This window comes from Sceloporus undulatus, chromosome 5, assembly GCF_019175285.1.
Source record: "Sceloporus undulatus isolate JIND9_A2432 ecotype Alabama chromosome 5, SceUnd_v1.1, whole genome shotgun sequence".
Lineage (NCBI taxonomy): Eukaryota > Metazoa > Chordata > Lepidosauria > Squamata > Phrynosomatidae > Sceloporus > Sceloporus undulatus.
Window position 1 is genome coordinate 87,479,371 of NC_056526.1, and position 17,301 is coordinate 87,496,671.

General features: G+C 37.2%; 2 protein-coding genes across 8 annotated transcripts in view; both read right to left on the minus strand.

Moving 5' to 3' along the window:
* HGF (hepatocyte growth factor) overlaps window positions 1-17,301 on the minus strand; it is a 218,939-nt gene that overhangs the window by 177,739 nt on the left and 23,899 nt on the right. The window lies entirely within an intron of this gene.
* The window catches only part of CACNA2D1 (calcium voltage-gated channel auxiliary subunit alpha2delta 1), a 577,268-nt gene that overhangs the window by 6,916 nt on the left and 553,051 nt on the right, over window positions 1-17,301 (minus strand). The window contains 4 exon segments of the mRNA XM_042466637.1: window positions 14,635-14,717; window positions 15,728-15,840; window positions 16,292-16,421; window positions 16,513-16,568. Of these exon segments, the coding sequence (XP_042322571.1) occupies window positions 14,635-14,717; window positions 15,728-15,840; window positions 16,292-16,421; window positions 16,513-16,568 (382 nt within the window).

The following is a 17,301-nucleotide window of genomic DNA, read 5'->3' on the forward strand; positions in this document are numbered from 1 at the left end:
TCTGCACAAGTTTAGTGTGTGTTTTAGTTTTAATTTTTATTGCTTTCTTCTGCAATGCTGACATTGGTTAATAAAATCAATTGAAAAATGGTTGCACTCCATTTGGAGTGAGAACCGTATTAACAGATTATGTTCTGGACTTTTACAGTTATTTAGCTTGGCTCCAGCTACCTACTTTTTGAGTCTGCATCATGTCATCTTGTAACAGTTTCATTCAGGAAACTAAACAGAGAGCTCAACTGGTCCTTCTTCAAGTGGGAATAGTTATTAAAATTTTCTTTTCCCCCAGCACATTCAGCTCTGAAGTGTATCTATAAAGATTCAGTTTCCAAGCAATGGACAGAGTCACAAAACTTCCTGATATGAAATCTGATTTGAGCCTATTATCTTAGTAATAACGTTTATTCGGTCATTGACCAGCAAAAGCCTATTATCTTGATGTACGGATTCTACTGAAAATAATCAATTAACAGGAAAGAGATAGGAAAAATTTCAGGATTTCTATTCTTAGTATATCTTAAATACCTATTTGAGAGAAAAATTCTACAACATTCCATAAAAATGATACTATAAAATTCACCAAAACAGAGCAATCAGGGATCTATGTGGAGAGCTCCAAGATCAGTCTCTTAGGGCATGTCTACATTGGTCATTTATATCATCCTCCAGCCTGTCCATGCTATGCAGGAACAAAGCCCAGATCAGACTCCAGACTGTCTTTACGACAAATGGCCAGTTCTGCATCAAAGCTGGGCATTCCTACCTTAAACTATATTTTTTTAAAAAAACCTTACCTTTTGCTCCGGATCTTCCAAGAAAAATCAGGACACTCCAAAGTGATGCTGAGCATCTGTTTACAAGTGCATAGTGCTGTGCTGGCTGGTGCCACCACTGTTGGTATGAGTCACTACCTCTGAGGTTACAGGCACCCAGCCATGGGATTGATGCCGGATGCCTTGCTTTCGACTTTAGAGGGTGTGACTTGTGCCAGTACCAGTGGTGCTGAACAGCACAGAGGGACACAGATGAAGAAATCACTTTGGTACGCTTAGGTAATGGAGTGGGGGGGATTCAAGGCAGCTTCAGGCCAGAATCCTGCAGAGCAGCCCAGAGTATTCTGGCTAGTGTAGACCCATCCTAAGTTACTCAAAGCCCTGCTGGCACAAGACAAATTGGAGTAAAAGGGGGAAGGAATCAAGCTTTTCCTGTTTCCATCCACACTCCTAAATATTTTCTTACCATTGATATCAAGTAGCTGTGAAAATTCCTTCTTTTGGGAGGCTCAATCAGCTCCTTCTCTGCCCTATTTGTGCCAGCAGGCAAAGACCATTTTATTTAGACAAATAGCAGAAGGACCTTTTAAAGGATGTGCTGTCCATTCATCTTTTAATTATTTTTAAATATTATAAATTAATGTTCTAATTGGAATGCTTATTTAAAGATTTTAAAACTTTAGGTTATTTCACTTGTACTTTGTTTTAAATACCAGGATACCATACCTGGAGAAAAGTGGGATATAAATTCAACAAATAAATAATTAATAACTAAATATTTCTCCCAAGGAAAAATATAAAAATAGGATCCTCCCCCAGTGCTTGTATTTTAACCACTAAGCTGGTTGTAGATGCTTTAAAAGTATAAGAAGGGCACCAAAATTGAAAATATACAGTATGTGGATGCACCCCTCAGGATGCTTTTAGTGAATGTACCTGATAGTTTAGTAAAGCTGGCAGAATAAGATATTTTGAAGTGCTTCCCTGTGTGAGGTGAGCATAAATTAAAATTATTTTTCAAATGACCACATGATATTTGTTTCTCTTGCATCAAGCTATTTCTACTCACAAAACACAAGCTAAAAGTTTTTTCCCCCATAAGTGCATAATAAATTCAACAGAAAGGTTTCACGAAACTTAATTGTGAATAATTCAGACATGATGATGTCAAAGAGCTTCAGAGATCTCCTTTTAGAAAGTTCTTGAGAAAACCTCATATGAATCACACTTTTGAAAAGTCATATGGAAACTTCTTTAAAAAATTAAAATGCAAGTACAAATGTAAGTACAAATGTCTGACTCACCATATATATATATATATATATATATATATATATATATATATTTCACTACATGAGATCATTTGATAATGACTCTATCCTTCCTTTACTCTGGGACAAAACTAGAAAAATAAATAAAGTTGTTGCAAATTATTGTTGTGGTTAAACAAACTCCTTGACTCATGTTTCCTTCTCTGTGGATCTCGGTAAAAGAAATTCAGAAAGATGATGAATTAAGTATGAAGTGCACTTCTGATCTTCTCAGAAATGGTCGTGTAATTCTAATAAAAGGAATTCCTGAGACATAACAGAAGCTTTCCAACATGGAGAGGGCTGAAAAACATAGAAATCGCTATATTTCCTTTTTTTAAAAATTAAATTTTAGTAAATATATACACACATACATCTATGCTATGTTTCTAAAAGCTTTTTCATTGCCTGTAGTGGCTAAAGCCACCCAGTTGGGGGAAGGAAGTTTTGCAAAGTTATTTTTCCATTAACTTGGGAAATTACTTTTTCCATGTTCTGCAGATGCCTAGAACTGAGGCCTAGCATATCATATACTTCTGCTCTCCCATCTTTCAGGACTCACCTAGTGAGGGGGCCTTGCCAAATTATAGCCAGAGAAGACCAAGAATAACTGAGGAATGTTTGACTATGTCATGATTGTTTGGTAAAAAAAAGGGCATCCTCCAGCACTTCCCTGAATCCCTCCCTCCATAATGACCACAAAAAGACTTAAGAAGGTATGATCCTTAAGAAGATATGAGCAGCCTCCACCAAGACTTTAATACATGACCTACCCTTCTTTTTGGGGAGGTATGGCTTTGGCAACTGAAGATCCTTTAGCAAAACTAGCCCCCCCAAGAGTAACTTTTTATGAGCTCTACTTTTAGTTTACTAAATAATAATAATAATAATAATAATAATAATAATAATAATAAATTTTATTTGTATTTTCCTGTCTCTCCCTATGGATCGAAGTGGGATTACAACCAATACATTCTATACAATAATGATTACAATAACAGTTATTCATAATTAAAACAGTATATTATCTAAAATTATATAAACATGCAACCCATTTCAACCACGGTGCAAAATCTGCAGATGTTACTGGATAGCAATGTGGGTGCAATCATGGGGCAGCAACAATGCAGCTGCATAAAGAAAAGGGGAAAATGGCACCCTGCTTCCATTTCATGACTGGACTTGAAAATGAATCTAATTTCAACAATTATAAGAAATGTAATGAGTTTCATTAGAGGCATCAGGATAAGTCATGTGATATACACTGCTGCAGGCCTTGAGGTCAACACCTAAGAGATGCTGCCTGGTACATTTCAGTGAGACCTTGCAATCAATGAAACACTCAAGGCTGAGTAGGCAACAAAATATATAAGATTTCATGAAATGTGTCTGAATGTGGACATGTATATCTGTTTACAGAAAGTGTAGTAGCAATATAGAAATAATTTACAAATCATCAGGTAGAGCAATAACACTACCACCCCTGTGATGTTTCTCCCATATCACTGGTCATAGTGAAGGTGTTCCAACCCAGCAGCACACATAATCTTGACAGCAACAGAGCTGAATCTGTTGGGGCTGGGGTTGACATGGTCCATATGATCTAGAAGAGTCATGTGATAAACCACAATCTACACATTTTATAGCAATGGTGTGGAATGTGAAGAAAACATCACTAAGACGATGTTTTCAGATACCTTAGAATAATGTGCAGACCAGCCCTAAGGGATTTCTTGTAAATGTTACTTAGGCCTCTAATTCACCCTGGCTTTGTTTGCACAAATGGAACAATATTGTAGAAGACCATTGGGATGAATCTATTTGTTCACACTGTTTTTTACTTCATTATTTTCTTCTGCCCACAGCATTTCTTGTTAAATCAACTCATTCCTGATTAGTCTCCCTACTCTTACATAAATCTCCCAAACCCTGAACTCAGGATAAGCCTTTTCTCTCTTTAATCTCTTCATTAATCACAGGGATCACAGTTGTTTACCATTTCTTGCCTGGGGATGAGATAGTCCACTTTCAAATGTATGTTAATATTGAATAGTAGCTGGTCAGTTCCAAAACTGCTCAAAGAAGTATGTGTTGAGTTTTGAATCTGACATGCTGTTCTTTAAAAGATTGCTGTAAATATTTTTTGTCCAAAAAATTTAGTCTCAACTTTACAGAGTAAATCATTTTGGGGTCCTTTCACAAACTGAAAAGTTGTGTATCTTTATAAAATAAGGGAAAATTAATAAAAGTTTTGCTGCCTTAATTAATTGAGGACATCTTGCTTCTTGACCAAAATGTTCTTCATTGATTCATCAAAGCGAGAGACTAAAATGTGCAGCTTTAATTCTTATTCTTGGCACCATCCACTGCCTGATATTTAATATTACCCATCTATTTCCCACCAATGCTTATCTGAAAGCAGGAAGCACTGTCCAAGTAAACAAGTACACTCAGCAAGTCAAGTACAGCATCAATTTTTAACATAATGCTTTGCAGGTGCCCTATTGAAATAATCATTCTAGTAGAATGAACAATGGATGTAATTCTTTGCCAATTTTCTTTTCTGAAGGAAGCAATGAGTGATTTTAGCCATTCTCTTCTAGTTGTAGAAAGTCTTTGAAAACTGTGAAGTTTTCAAAGGTTTAAGTAACAGTTTGAGGGTTTTTTCTGCACAAATATCACACATGGTTGTTTTGTACAGAAATCAGCAATTATTTTTGTATAGAACATCATATTTCTGTACAGAATGTTAATTTTGTTATCATATGACCTCAGATTGACCTCAAAGGGGCGGGATATAAATAAATATTATTATTATTATTATTATTATTATTATTATTATTATATGCCACTTCTTTGAATAAATGTTATATTCTGTGAAGAAAAACACTGTTTTCTCCACAAAATTACAAACAGAACTGCAAAATTGCTTATCAGTACAGGATTCTTCTTGGGTTTTTTTTTTACCATTTATTTGTTTATTTATTTGAAATATTTTCCCCATCCTTAGAAGGAACATTCACATGACATTATCATATCAGCACACACAAGCCCAAATCCTACTGGTGCATGATGCAGCATAACTACACTGGCAAAGATATGAGGCAAAGTGTGGCATGAGGAAAAAAAGGAATTGGAGAACTACGTAGCAGATTTTAGAAGACTTCCCTCATAGTGCTGCATGACAATGAAAATGAAGCAATGGGGTTTTGGCCAACAAATCCGGTACTACCAACAGGACAGATTTATTGCTAAATCAGTACATGGTTCTCTAAAATTTATATCAGGACTATGGACAAATCAATATTTATGTTAGTGTTCTTTCTTCCAAGAATCAACACAATTAAAGACCTTAACCCAATGTCTTACACTAGCAGACTAGATCTTTTTCATTTGCCTCCTGCTACCTCTTGTGCCACCTGAAAGGCTTGTGCAGATATTCCCCAGTCCTCCAGAGCAGGCTGGCTGGGGGAAAGCTCTAGGGAGAACTGTTCCCTTCCTGGTTCTGTTGATAGTAGCAGTTCTGGACAAAGGCTTCAACAAATGGACAAGACGGGAAACAATAACATGGTCATGTGCCTTAATTTAAGTACAGAAGCAACCTATCAAAATGGGGACTAAGGGCCAAATAACACGTGGCACTAATGAAATGATATTTTGTGTGTTTTAACAATTAAATAAGACAGGCCAAAATAAAGCTGCTTTGGATCACTTTGGAGGTATGCTGTTTAAATGATGCATGCGTCTTAAGAGGCCAGAAGCTGCACCAAACCCACGTTCCAGTCCTAAGAACTGCAGTGCAGCTTTGGCGCAGCTTCTGGCCTCTTAAGATGCATGTGTCATTTATTTTTATTTATTTTTTAAATTTTTTTAAAATTTTTATTAAACAAATAACAAGCATACAAATAAAACAAACATCTCACAACCACAGGGAGAAAAGAAAAAAAAACCTATAACAGATTAAAAATCAATACATTGTATAAATTTCTTATTATCCCTTCTACTTTCACTTCTATCTTCTCTCTTCTATCTTCTCCACAAACTTCCTTTGGTTCGCATCTTCCACCCTCTCTTTTTGGCCTAATATTAAAACAAACTCTTAGTCATTGTTCTATATACACACCATAGAACATAGACTACCACTCTAATAAGAAAGATCCCAAAAAATCCCCTGGTTCTGAAACCACCATCAATTTTCCCCTTTTTCACTTTATTCTAGAGATCTCTGAAAAAAAATCCATCCTAATGACTACCCCCTATTATGTAAATATCTATCCCAGGGATCCCATTCCCTACTAAACTCCTCCAAACTCCCTTTCCCTATCAAAGTTGTTAACTTATCCATCTCAGAATATTCCATCACCTTTAAATGCCAGTCTTCAATTGAAGGCAGCTCTTCCATCTTCCACTTCTTGGCAATCACTGCTCTTGCGGCCACGATCATATAAAATAATATCTTTTCTTTATATACTTCCTCCTTACTCAAATCGGTAATATTTAGGAGATACATTAAGGGATTTGGTTTTTCTCTAATTGTCACAATTTTTTAAATCTCTTTATGGACCTCTCTCCAGAACCTAAATATTTTAGGGCAACTCCACCAACAGTGAAAATACGTTCCCACCTCCTTTTTACACTTCCAACATGTATTATTTTGATTGAACATTTTAGATAATTTAAAAGGAGTCAAGTACCACCTATACATTGATTTATATAGATTTTCTCTAATTTCCGCACTAGGTGTTATTTTTACTCTTCCGTTCCAAACACTTTCCCATTGTTCCAATTGAATCGTTTCTTTTAAATCCTTGGGCCATTTAATCATATAATCCTTTATAATTTCTGCTTCCAATTCATACTCTCTAATTAAGTTATATAATTTAGCGATTTGTTTCTTGGGGTCTAATATAATCTTTTCTAATTGTGGTTCTCCCTCCCCTATATCTTCCATTTTCTTATCCATTGTATATCTTTCTTTAAACTGTCTGTATGAAAACCAATCACATTTAAGTCCATCCCTCTCCAGTTCCTCTTGTGTTTTCATTTTTCTCACTCCTTCAACCACTGTTGTTAATTGTTTATATGTCACCCACATATTATCCTGTATAACAACTCGATTAAAAAAAGGCTTCATTAGGGGAGGTCCACAATGGTATTGATGCGCACCATTTTTTTATATCTATTCCATACTCTAATCAAAGATTTGCGTATAATGTGATCATTAAAGTACCCATCTATTTTAATTTTCCCGTATATCAGATATGCATGGAGTCCAAATTTTAAATCCCTTTTCTCTAAATTTATAACCCTTCTATTATCTGCATGTGTCATTTAAACAGCATACTTCCAAAGTGACCTGAAGCAGCTTTATTTTGGCCTATCTGTTCGGGCCCATAGTCATTTGTACTGCAGTTTATACCTTCATTAACATTAAGTCAGAGGAACAGCTCCCAATATATCTAATCAGAGCCCACACATTCACATCACATAATTGTGAAGGTTTAAATCCTCATTATTGGAGAATATACCCATAAGAATATGCTTACCAGAAGGCGTTAATCAAAATCTGCACCAATATTCTTATTAAGTAGGATTACAGGAAGCTGCCTTATATCAAGTCAGGTCATTTGGCTGTCCAGTTCATTATTGGCAGTTCTGATTGGCTAGGGCTCTCCAGGATTTAAGGCCACCTGGAAATTCCTGGGATCATCCATGCAAGTATTAATGAGAGTCAATACTGCTTAATGTTAGTGTGTGTTTGCGTGTGAGAGAGGCAAAGAACGAGAGAGAGAGTAAGAATTCCATGGAGATGACTATTGAAGAAAGGAGGGATAAACTTCTAAAATCACAAGAGATCTTTTTCAGACTCATGTGGTTATGATTCAGATGATATTTCTTTATCTCTTTACTTTGATTTCGTCCTCCCATTGTGCTTATTCAAGTCCCATGAACCTGTACGGCTATACTGAACATACCACAGAAGATTAGAAGGGGATGCTGGAAGAGTGCCCAGATATCCCCATTTGCCATAATGTCCTGGCATAGTAGTATACCATGGTGACACATGTGTTCACATGAAGATGTTTGTGTGTGAGGACTTACTTATGGCCCAACACTTCTGGGCATGGCATTACGTCTATTCAAATTCAGACCAAATAAATTTATTTTTTTTTAAAGTGTGCTTTCCTTTTTCCTAAAGGATGTTGCAGGATATAGGTTTTAAATAAATTATGCATTCATATAGTATATAATGAACAAATGTACACAACATTAAGTTCCGTACAAAACTATTTATAACCATGAAAGCAACAAATACTGCAAAAATAGGTTTTTGTCATTGAAAACATAATCCCGGCAGATGAACACCAGATATCCATTACTTTTTAAGTAATTAAGTTTAACTTCCAACAATTAATACATACCATCAGAAACCCATTTCTAGACTTTCTCCTCTTTCAGATGCTGTTGGAGATCATCAAAATGATGTCTCCCTCTAGTGGTTATGTGGGGGATATAAAGCAAGGGGAAAGACAGCTGGAACATGTCTAGAGCGATGACAATATTCTGGAAATGCCCCTGTTGCCTTCAGCCCAAATGTACCTTTCCACTCCAGGATGCATCACTGATAAATGGAATCCTGCAACTCTGAAGCAGAACCTGGCTTTGCACAGCACAGATTAGATGGCCATAAAATTTTTCATCTATGTCTTTACTTTTTAAATGGACAAAGAAATAACAACTAAAAGTTCATGCTGTTGTTTGAAAACGAGAGATTTGGTACTTATTGTGAAGGTTCATTTTTGGATGACAATAGGAGCAATATACCCACTCTTGGGTTATTCCCCACGTCAGCCATAGATGCAGGAGTTCAAAGTTCAAGGTTCTTCTTCTGTTTTGACTTTTGATTTCCTTCACTGACATTTACAGTGAAAAACTCGAACTCTATAACCTAATCCTCTAATAATCTATATCATCATCACCACCACCCACCACCACCATCTATATATGGGCGAGGGTGGCTTGCTCTTCCTGCCACCCAAGAATAAACTTTCATGGTAAATACCAATCTCTCATTCTCTGGATGGCATGGAGGGGCAATCCACTTACTCATGCGAGCTACCAAAGTCCTCAGCTCCTGGATGTGGATGCCCTAAATCTATTTTACTGTCTGCGACGCAGTTCTCTCGAAGGCTGTCAATCTGATAATATCTTATAAATGTGGATGGTTCTGTCTGCCTTGCATTGCAGATATAAACAAGGGATGTTGTTGCAACATACGCTATACTCATTGCCATCAACCTAGCTGAATGTGGCACACATTCTTTGGCCTTGCTACTCTTGCAAAGTTATAGCAGAGGAAAGCACACTTTAATCCACAATGCAATTATCAACTTTCTTGCCCTGTCTCCTAACATTTTGAGGTGGAACAAAGTAAATAGTGCCGCTGTGTGTCGGAGGTGACTTGTTCTTTTAATATATGCCTTCACTGTCCTACTCTTATCTACCGTATGTCACTTCTCTAGAAGATGTTTTGGCTCAGAGCAGAGGTGGGAAAGTGAATTTTATATTGAAACTCTGTAGTCATAATACATTTGGGCTGAAAAATCAGATCTATTCTAAGTGTCAACATATCTTCCACAAACTAAATAAATCTGGATTGAAAGCTCTGCCAGTTGTGGCACGTATCTTGCAAAGGTTATTGTCACAAAGAAAACCATACTGTACAGTTGCACTAGACCCTGGTTTAATGCCTCTGGCATGTCTGGCTAATGCTGTGCCTTCCTTACGGACAGAACCCTCTGAATTAGCAACAGAACTGGAAATGCATGAACAAGACCTGGAGTGTATGGTGCCATCAAGGCATCTTGTTGCTCTGCCCCTTTGTTTCCATCTTAGGAAAAATACCTGATTAGCTTGTAATTCTCTGCAGAAGTGAATAAATCTACTTGTAAAGGGCCTAAAAACATCTGATTCAAAGCCTGTTCTCCCACACAGATTTTGTGCCTGCCTAAATAGTCTGCCTATACATTCAATAAAGCCTTTAAATACATCTCTGTTAGTGACTTCTGATTTCTCTGCCCCACTGAAAAAAATTGTTGGGCTTTTTGATCAATGGTATTGATCACAACCCCACCCCAGTTGTTACAGTCAAGCTGTCTGTATGAATGTGTACATCCTGTCCTTGTAGAATCCTTGAGAACCCTACCAGTGTAAGCTGCACTGTTTTCAGTTCCAAGTAATTTATGTTGTGACTCTGATCTTTCTTTGACCATTCTCCCTGGAACAAATGACAGCTGTAGTGAACTCCCCATCCAGAGAGAGGTCTATCCATCATCATAAAGGTTAATAACAACAACAACAACAACAACAACAACAACAACAACAACAACAACTTTCATTTGTCCTGTGAATGGCACTCCTCTGTTCAAGGGTCTGTCTTGAACCCACCATCTTAGTTTCTGTTTCAGATCTCATAGAAGATTTATTCTACAATGTCTTTTCCGACCTATAAACTAACTGAGGTGGAACCAGTAATTGTTGCAGTTTTCTGGTGTGAAATGTTGCCCAAGGAAAAGCCTGAATTGTTCATAATTAGAAGACCTAACATTCTAGCTAGATGCATCAGATCTGCTATTCTTCAGATTATTAACTTCCTGACTTATTCTTTTATCTTTGCATTTCACTCTTGGGGCAGATAAAGATAATCTTTGTTTAACTCTGCTCCTGAATGTATAAGGGTTATTGCTGACTCTAGGTGATTCTATCTGAAAATTAACAAGAACCCATGTTTCTGTAAAATGTCTGTTTTTTCTACATCCCTTTTGGTCTGCTCTCTAAATTTGGTAAAATATCTTCCAAATAAAGATAAAGCTGAATTTCCTTTTGCTTTTTCTTTCCTCTTCCCATTATCTTACTTTATGCAGATGACAGTCGACCCTCAGTATTCATGGGAGATCTATTCTGGACCCACTCCACCCTGGATACCAAATCTGTGGCTGCTCGAGTTCCATTGTTCCCAATGGCGATGAATTCAGGCAGCTGTGCCACCATTAGAGACAATGTAACTTTAATGGTGACACGGCCATGTGGCAGCATGGGTATTAGGGATAGTCCCTGTTGTTCCCAGTGGCAGCGCATGCATGCAGCTGTGCCACCATTAGAGACAACAGAACTAATTGTCCCCAATGGTGGTATGGGTGCATGTATGCACTGCCACAGGGGACAACGGGGGCTGTTCCTAGTGGTGGTGCAGCCACATGCACATGGGATATTGTGGGCTTGCCATCCACAGATGGTTGAATCTGTGGATGGCAAGCCCACAGATACTGAGGGCTGACTGTATAAGCCTTAGGACAGGGACCAGCAAATTGCTTAGGTAAGCTGATCTAGGACCATTTTTGGCTAATGGGTGAATTATAAATGCTTCAACTGGAAGGAAAAGAGGTGGAAAAGAGATTCCACCTAAACGTTAGGAAGCACTTAAAAAGACAGTGGAAAATACTCCCTCGGAATGTGGTGAAGTCTCCTTCTGTGGACATTTTTAAATAGAGGCTGAATGGCCATCTGTCGGGGTGCTTTGATTGTGTATTCCTGCATGGCATGAAGTTGGAATGGATGGCCCATGAGGTCTTTTCCAACCCTATGATTCTAAATAAATGAATAAATAAATAAATAGCCAAGCAAGCTCTGTCTTAGTCCTGTTACATACTGATAAACTTTCCTTTTAGAACTATATAGCAGACCTATTTATTAAAAGAACCATCTGATGCCCCTGGTGCAGGATTCATAGTGTAGTCAAACAGGTCCGAGTCTGATGAATGTCTAGATGGAAGACTGCCTTCTGCTTTTTCAAACCAATATGGGACTGATGGGCACTGAGGCATCAGTTACATGCCGGTGTCATGTGCTTTGCATGCCATTATGAGCTGAGCTCTTGGGACAAGTTGAAGTGATGTATAAATTCTACAACTGTACCTGGTATCACTATGACTGTCACAAAATATGGCATCACACAAGCGTAACAGTGGCAACAGATGACAATCCAAATCTCATGATGAAGGATACCAGATAACAAAGGGATGTGACCACATAAGCCTAATCTGTATAGTTTTTCCTAACCTGCTATTTGAGATCTTGAACAAGTTATTCCTTGGACTACAGTTCCCATAATATCCCAGACAGCATGACCACAGAGTAGGGGACTCTGTTGAAATACTCCAAAAAAGTAACTTCTCCAGGTTACTTTTGGAACACAGAATAGTAGCTAGCTCACATGATAAATTAATTTTCTGTGGAAAAAGAAGCATGGCTGTTTCTCTGATAGACAGTAATTAATTTACTTATGAAGTTAATATGTCACCGCGTATGTGGTCAGATGCTTACTATGCAAATAACCACAGAATACCCCACTCAGAACAAGAAGAATATGATACTGAGGCCTGCTCCAAGGAAAAACAATATTGGAACAAGACCAGGTTGTCATTATTTTCTTTCACAAAACAATAAAGGACTTATGGCACACTCCCAACCCAAGTACTCACTTCATGTGTTTTTAATGATATGCTAACAAAAATGTTAACTTTGAAAGAATAAAAGAAAATGCAAAATTAGAGAAAGTAACTGACCATCCACACCACATGAAAACTTGCAGAAAAATGAAGAGAGGAGCAGACATCATGGCAGAGGCACGACTCGTTGTGCATATAGGCTGATCCTATTAATAAACGGGCAAAGTAGCAAGTAGAGGAAAGGAAAGAGAACACAGAAAGAAACACATACAAGATGAGAGTTCATGCAGTTTGCTGGCATTTAGCAGAGTTAATGTGAAAAAGCATCCACCCAAGAGCAAAGAGTTTCACAGTGAGAATTGCAAAGGAAACTTAACCAAAAGTATTAAACAGTTAGAATCAGAAAAAAACACAACATAGAGAATAGCACACCCAAGCTAGTGAGCAAGACTACTTGCACTTGCACTTTCACACACAACAGATCTAGTGTTAGTAAGTCATTTACATTATCTTTTGATATTCTGCCAGTTTTGTGTGTGTGTGTGTGGGGTGGGGGGTTTCAGGCTCTGTCACTTGTCTCCAGAAGGTTTGTAAAAGAAAATTCCTCATAAATACAATTTTTGACTGCCCACACTTGATGCTTCAATATTTTCTGTGTGGCACACATTTTTTTAAAAAAATGAATTCATTTGTGTGTTTGTGTGTATACTTTTGTTGTCTAAATCTAGTATGGCTAAATTTTGGAACAGAGGAACAGTCAATCTTTTCCTCACCATTCTGAAAGCCAAAATCTCACCCAGAGGAGAACAATATACAGTGAGCTCTATCCTTACGCGGGGAATCTGTTCCAGATCCCCCCACATAAAGGAAAATCCACCTATGCTCAAGCCCCATAGGAAATAATGTGGCCCGTGCATGTGACGGAGCCATTGTTTACCTCTCCAAGCGGCTTCTTTGCAAGCTGGAAGCCACAAAAAATGTGTCTGTGCATAGCGTGGGCGTACTGTACATATCTGCTATAATGTGTGGTAACTTCTTTTTATTTTGTGGAAATGCTGGGAAAGGAAGTAACCCTTGATTTTAACCCTTCCATCCCTTCGTAGGTCGGTAAAATGAACTTATTAGGCGCAATTGGTTTACACATTGTAAACCGCTTAGAGAGTGTTTAGTTTACTATTAAGCGGTATAGAAATGTAAATGCTAAATGCCAAAAGAAAGGTATACTGCACCTCTTACAAATTAAGTAAATTTATGTTTTCTACTCTATGGTACTGTGTTTTGGAAAATGTTTTCAACTCCAGTGATTTCTTCTGAAGGCCACTGAAGAGGGCCTCTTCTCATTGAGCCTGAAATGCATTGGGCTTTTTAAAAAAAATGCTGAATAAACAATTTACTATCTCAGAATACATGGAGCTTGTCTCCTCACTGCTTTCCTGGTTTTCAACATGTTTTCATTACTCTCTTCAATACAGCCTGATTTAATAGTCACTCCATAACACTAGAGCAATGTAATCATCTGAATCTGTGTGATCATATCCATGCAGCAGGCCGCAGAAACAATCCTCTTCCAAGTGTTTTTGTATGATCCCTTAGATCATAATGTGCCACAAGCAGGGAAATATGAAACAAATAAACTACAAGGCAGGACAAAAAGAAAGTTTTAAACTTAACTTTGGTGTTTTAAACTTAACTTTTCAAGATTGCTTCGCCATCATTATGTACAAATCTTTGTCACAGATTATCCTGAATAATAGTAATAGTAGTAGCAGTCCACCTCTCCCTATGGATTCAGGCAGAGATCAAGGTCATTCTAGATAGGAGCTGTGTGTGAAAGCATGGCAATTATAGCAAAGGCAACTCAGAAAAAAAAGCAGCTATTAATTTTATGTTAATTATGAGAACATGTGAAATAGAGCAATTATGGCCAAGAGTAAACAGTAAGTTTAATGAGCGATAGGTCAAAGTCCACAGACCTTTCAAGGTGCAAACTATTTTAAAAATGCACATTTTATATTACAGGGAAGGCAATCTCAGAAGACCTACCTTAGCATCATTATCAAAGCAGACATCAGGTCCTTTCCTGTATCTGGGTTGTTTCACCATTTCGCAGGGGTTAGGCCCTTCATCTAAAGTTTGATTAAAGAACAGGAAAAACAGAAATCTCATGTTTATTTAAACAGCACAAACCTACAGCTGAGAGGTAGGCCCCAAGGAGTCCCAAAATGTGAAAAATCTCCCAGTGCTTGATTGTTTTTCTCGATGGAGTTTCTCAAGTTGTTGGGACAGCTTTTCTAAGAGAAAGTGAGAAAATTTGAAAGGAATCTTTACACGTCCTCTTAGAGAAATGAAAGTAGTTGTGGTCCAACACTTTGGACAGGCACTGGGTAGGGAATGGGACTTGGTGATAAATTTGCTTATTACATGATATTCATGAAGCTTTCCATGGATAGAGTTGTCTGTGTTTGCAGATAAACCAATTTGACTTAGAAATTAACCAATGCATGCCTTAGAAAACAGAGAGAATTTATAATCATTTTAACTTGGGGTTTTGGTCCTAGAAATATTATAGTTATGTTACATTAAATATTATGACATTATAAATTATGCATTATGATTATGTTATACAAAATCATACATTATACAGTGGACCCTTGTTATACGCTGGGGTTTGGTTCCAAGATCCCCCGTGTATAACAAAATCCGTGTATGCTCAAGTCCCATTAAATATAATGACATAGCAAAATGGTGTCCCTTATAAAAAATAGAAAATCAAGGTAAATTTATACTTTTTTGGAACATTTTCAAACCGTGTATGCTTGAATCCATGTATAAAAAATCCATGTATAAGAAGGGCTGACTGTATATTAAGATTATTCAAACAGGATCTTCCTATGGAGTGGCCATCTCTCTAGGGAGATTATCTGTATAGCAAAAGTACTGTACACCTGTGCTGCAACCTCCATCCATACAAAGACTGTTAAAGCACAGATATATATGAACTGGGCCTGTTTTGTTGGGTGATTTGCTGGCTGACTGAGAATCAGATAGGTATGGAGGGAGACTCTGCAGATCTTTCAAATGCTATAATTTCATAAGAAAATATAAATCCAGGGGAATATGAAACTCTGAAAGATACCTGGTTTCTCTGCTTGCATTAGTGGCCTGGCATCACAATGAGAACACATATCTTTGCTGTCGCTCATTATGAACACTAAATTTGTATTGGAAATTTTCTCTGCATGAAAAAGTCTGAGAAAAGAAAACAACAAATTCATGAAGCTGTGATAAAAGAAACAAGCAGGCAATATTATATGAGTATTTTTGAATGTCAAAATTACAATTCCAAAGACTAAATGTCACTTGAGAGAGCTACAACTGGCATGATTTCATTTAGCAATCTTCTCTTAGAGACAAGATATATCAGCTTCAGAGGCTCCTACTCAGCCAAATCCCATTATCTGTTCCCAAGCACTATGCAATAAGGCAATAAAGCACATGCATCATTGTACCAATGAGGGATCAACAAATTTTAATACTATAGATGACTGCATATCCTGATGCATTCCTCTCTAGCTACTGTATTTCAATAAATGCTAGTTTCCCAATTGTATACACATGTGTTTCTCCAGTATGTGAAAAAAGTAATAAAAAAGCCTACGAGACATTTTACATATTTTGAAACTGGAAGAAAAAAAGCTACCTGGAACAGTTTATACAGTCTAGGATGTTATTAAATGTTTTTTCATCATTCCCAAAGAAATACTGTGTTTGTACAGTAATGCAGCTTTGTTTTGATGGGCTGGCACTGAGGTCTTCATCTTCTACTTCCACTATGACAAAAAAAGAGAATATTTTCAGTTCTGCAAGAAGTTACAAAGGCAAAATCAAGGCACATTCTCCTATACTTGACCCTTCACTTACCTGCACCAAGAAAACGTGGAAATGTTAGGCCCAAAAAGAGCTGCTGCAATATAGACCTGGATGTAAACATGATTACAGAGGAATATAATAATTGTAGAAATATTAGGCATAGTCATTACAGTAATCAAGAATTCTAATCTTCCAAGAAGTGCTAATTCTGTTTATTGAGCATATACCAAATCCAGTTAAATACTGGACAGACCAACAGGAAAATCATAAGTATCGTACAAGGTTAGTAGTTACTCTGAGTAGTTCTTGGATTTATGAGGGACAGAGTTAGCATTACAATTTAGATTGATGATTTCCACCCCATCTCTTCTTCACTTCCATGAGACAGGAATAAGAATGCGCAAGAATCAGGAATTCATAAGAATGTGAGATAATCAGGCACAAGGGACAAACATTTCAATTTTTGCCTAGATATACTTATATGTCCTTGAATGTAATCTCTACCTTTCTCCAAACAATTACATTCCTACTTTCATTCTGCCAATAAACAGTTTTGGATTCTTGGTTAAGACATTTCTTTTTAGCTTTGACACGAAGCAGGTAATAGTAATAAAATTTATTCGGTCTTTGACCAGTATAACGAAGTAGGTATGTACATCCTATATCCAATGTAAAATATAATAATGTCCTCATCTAATTGGATCTCAGGTGCTCTTTGTTTTTAAAAATGTACCGACTCTTGTGAATTTATAGCCACCTGAAGAAGGCCTTTTAAAAAAAGCATCCTGAAAAAGTGTCTCCTTTTCTTCTAATGTTAACTGGCTGCTCCCCTGTTCTGGC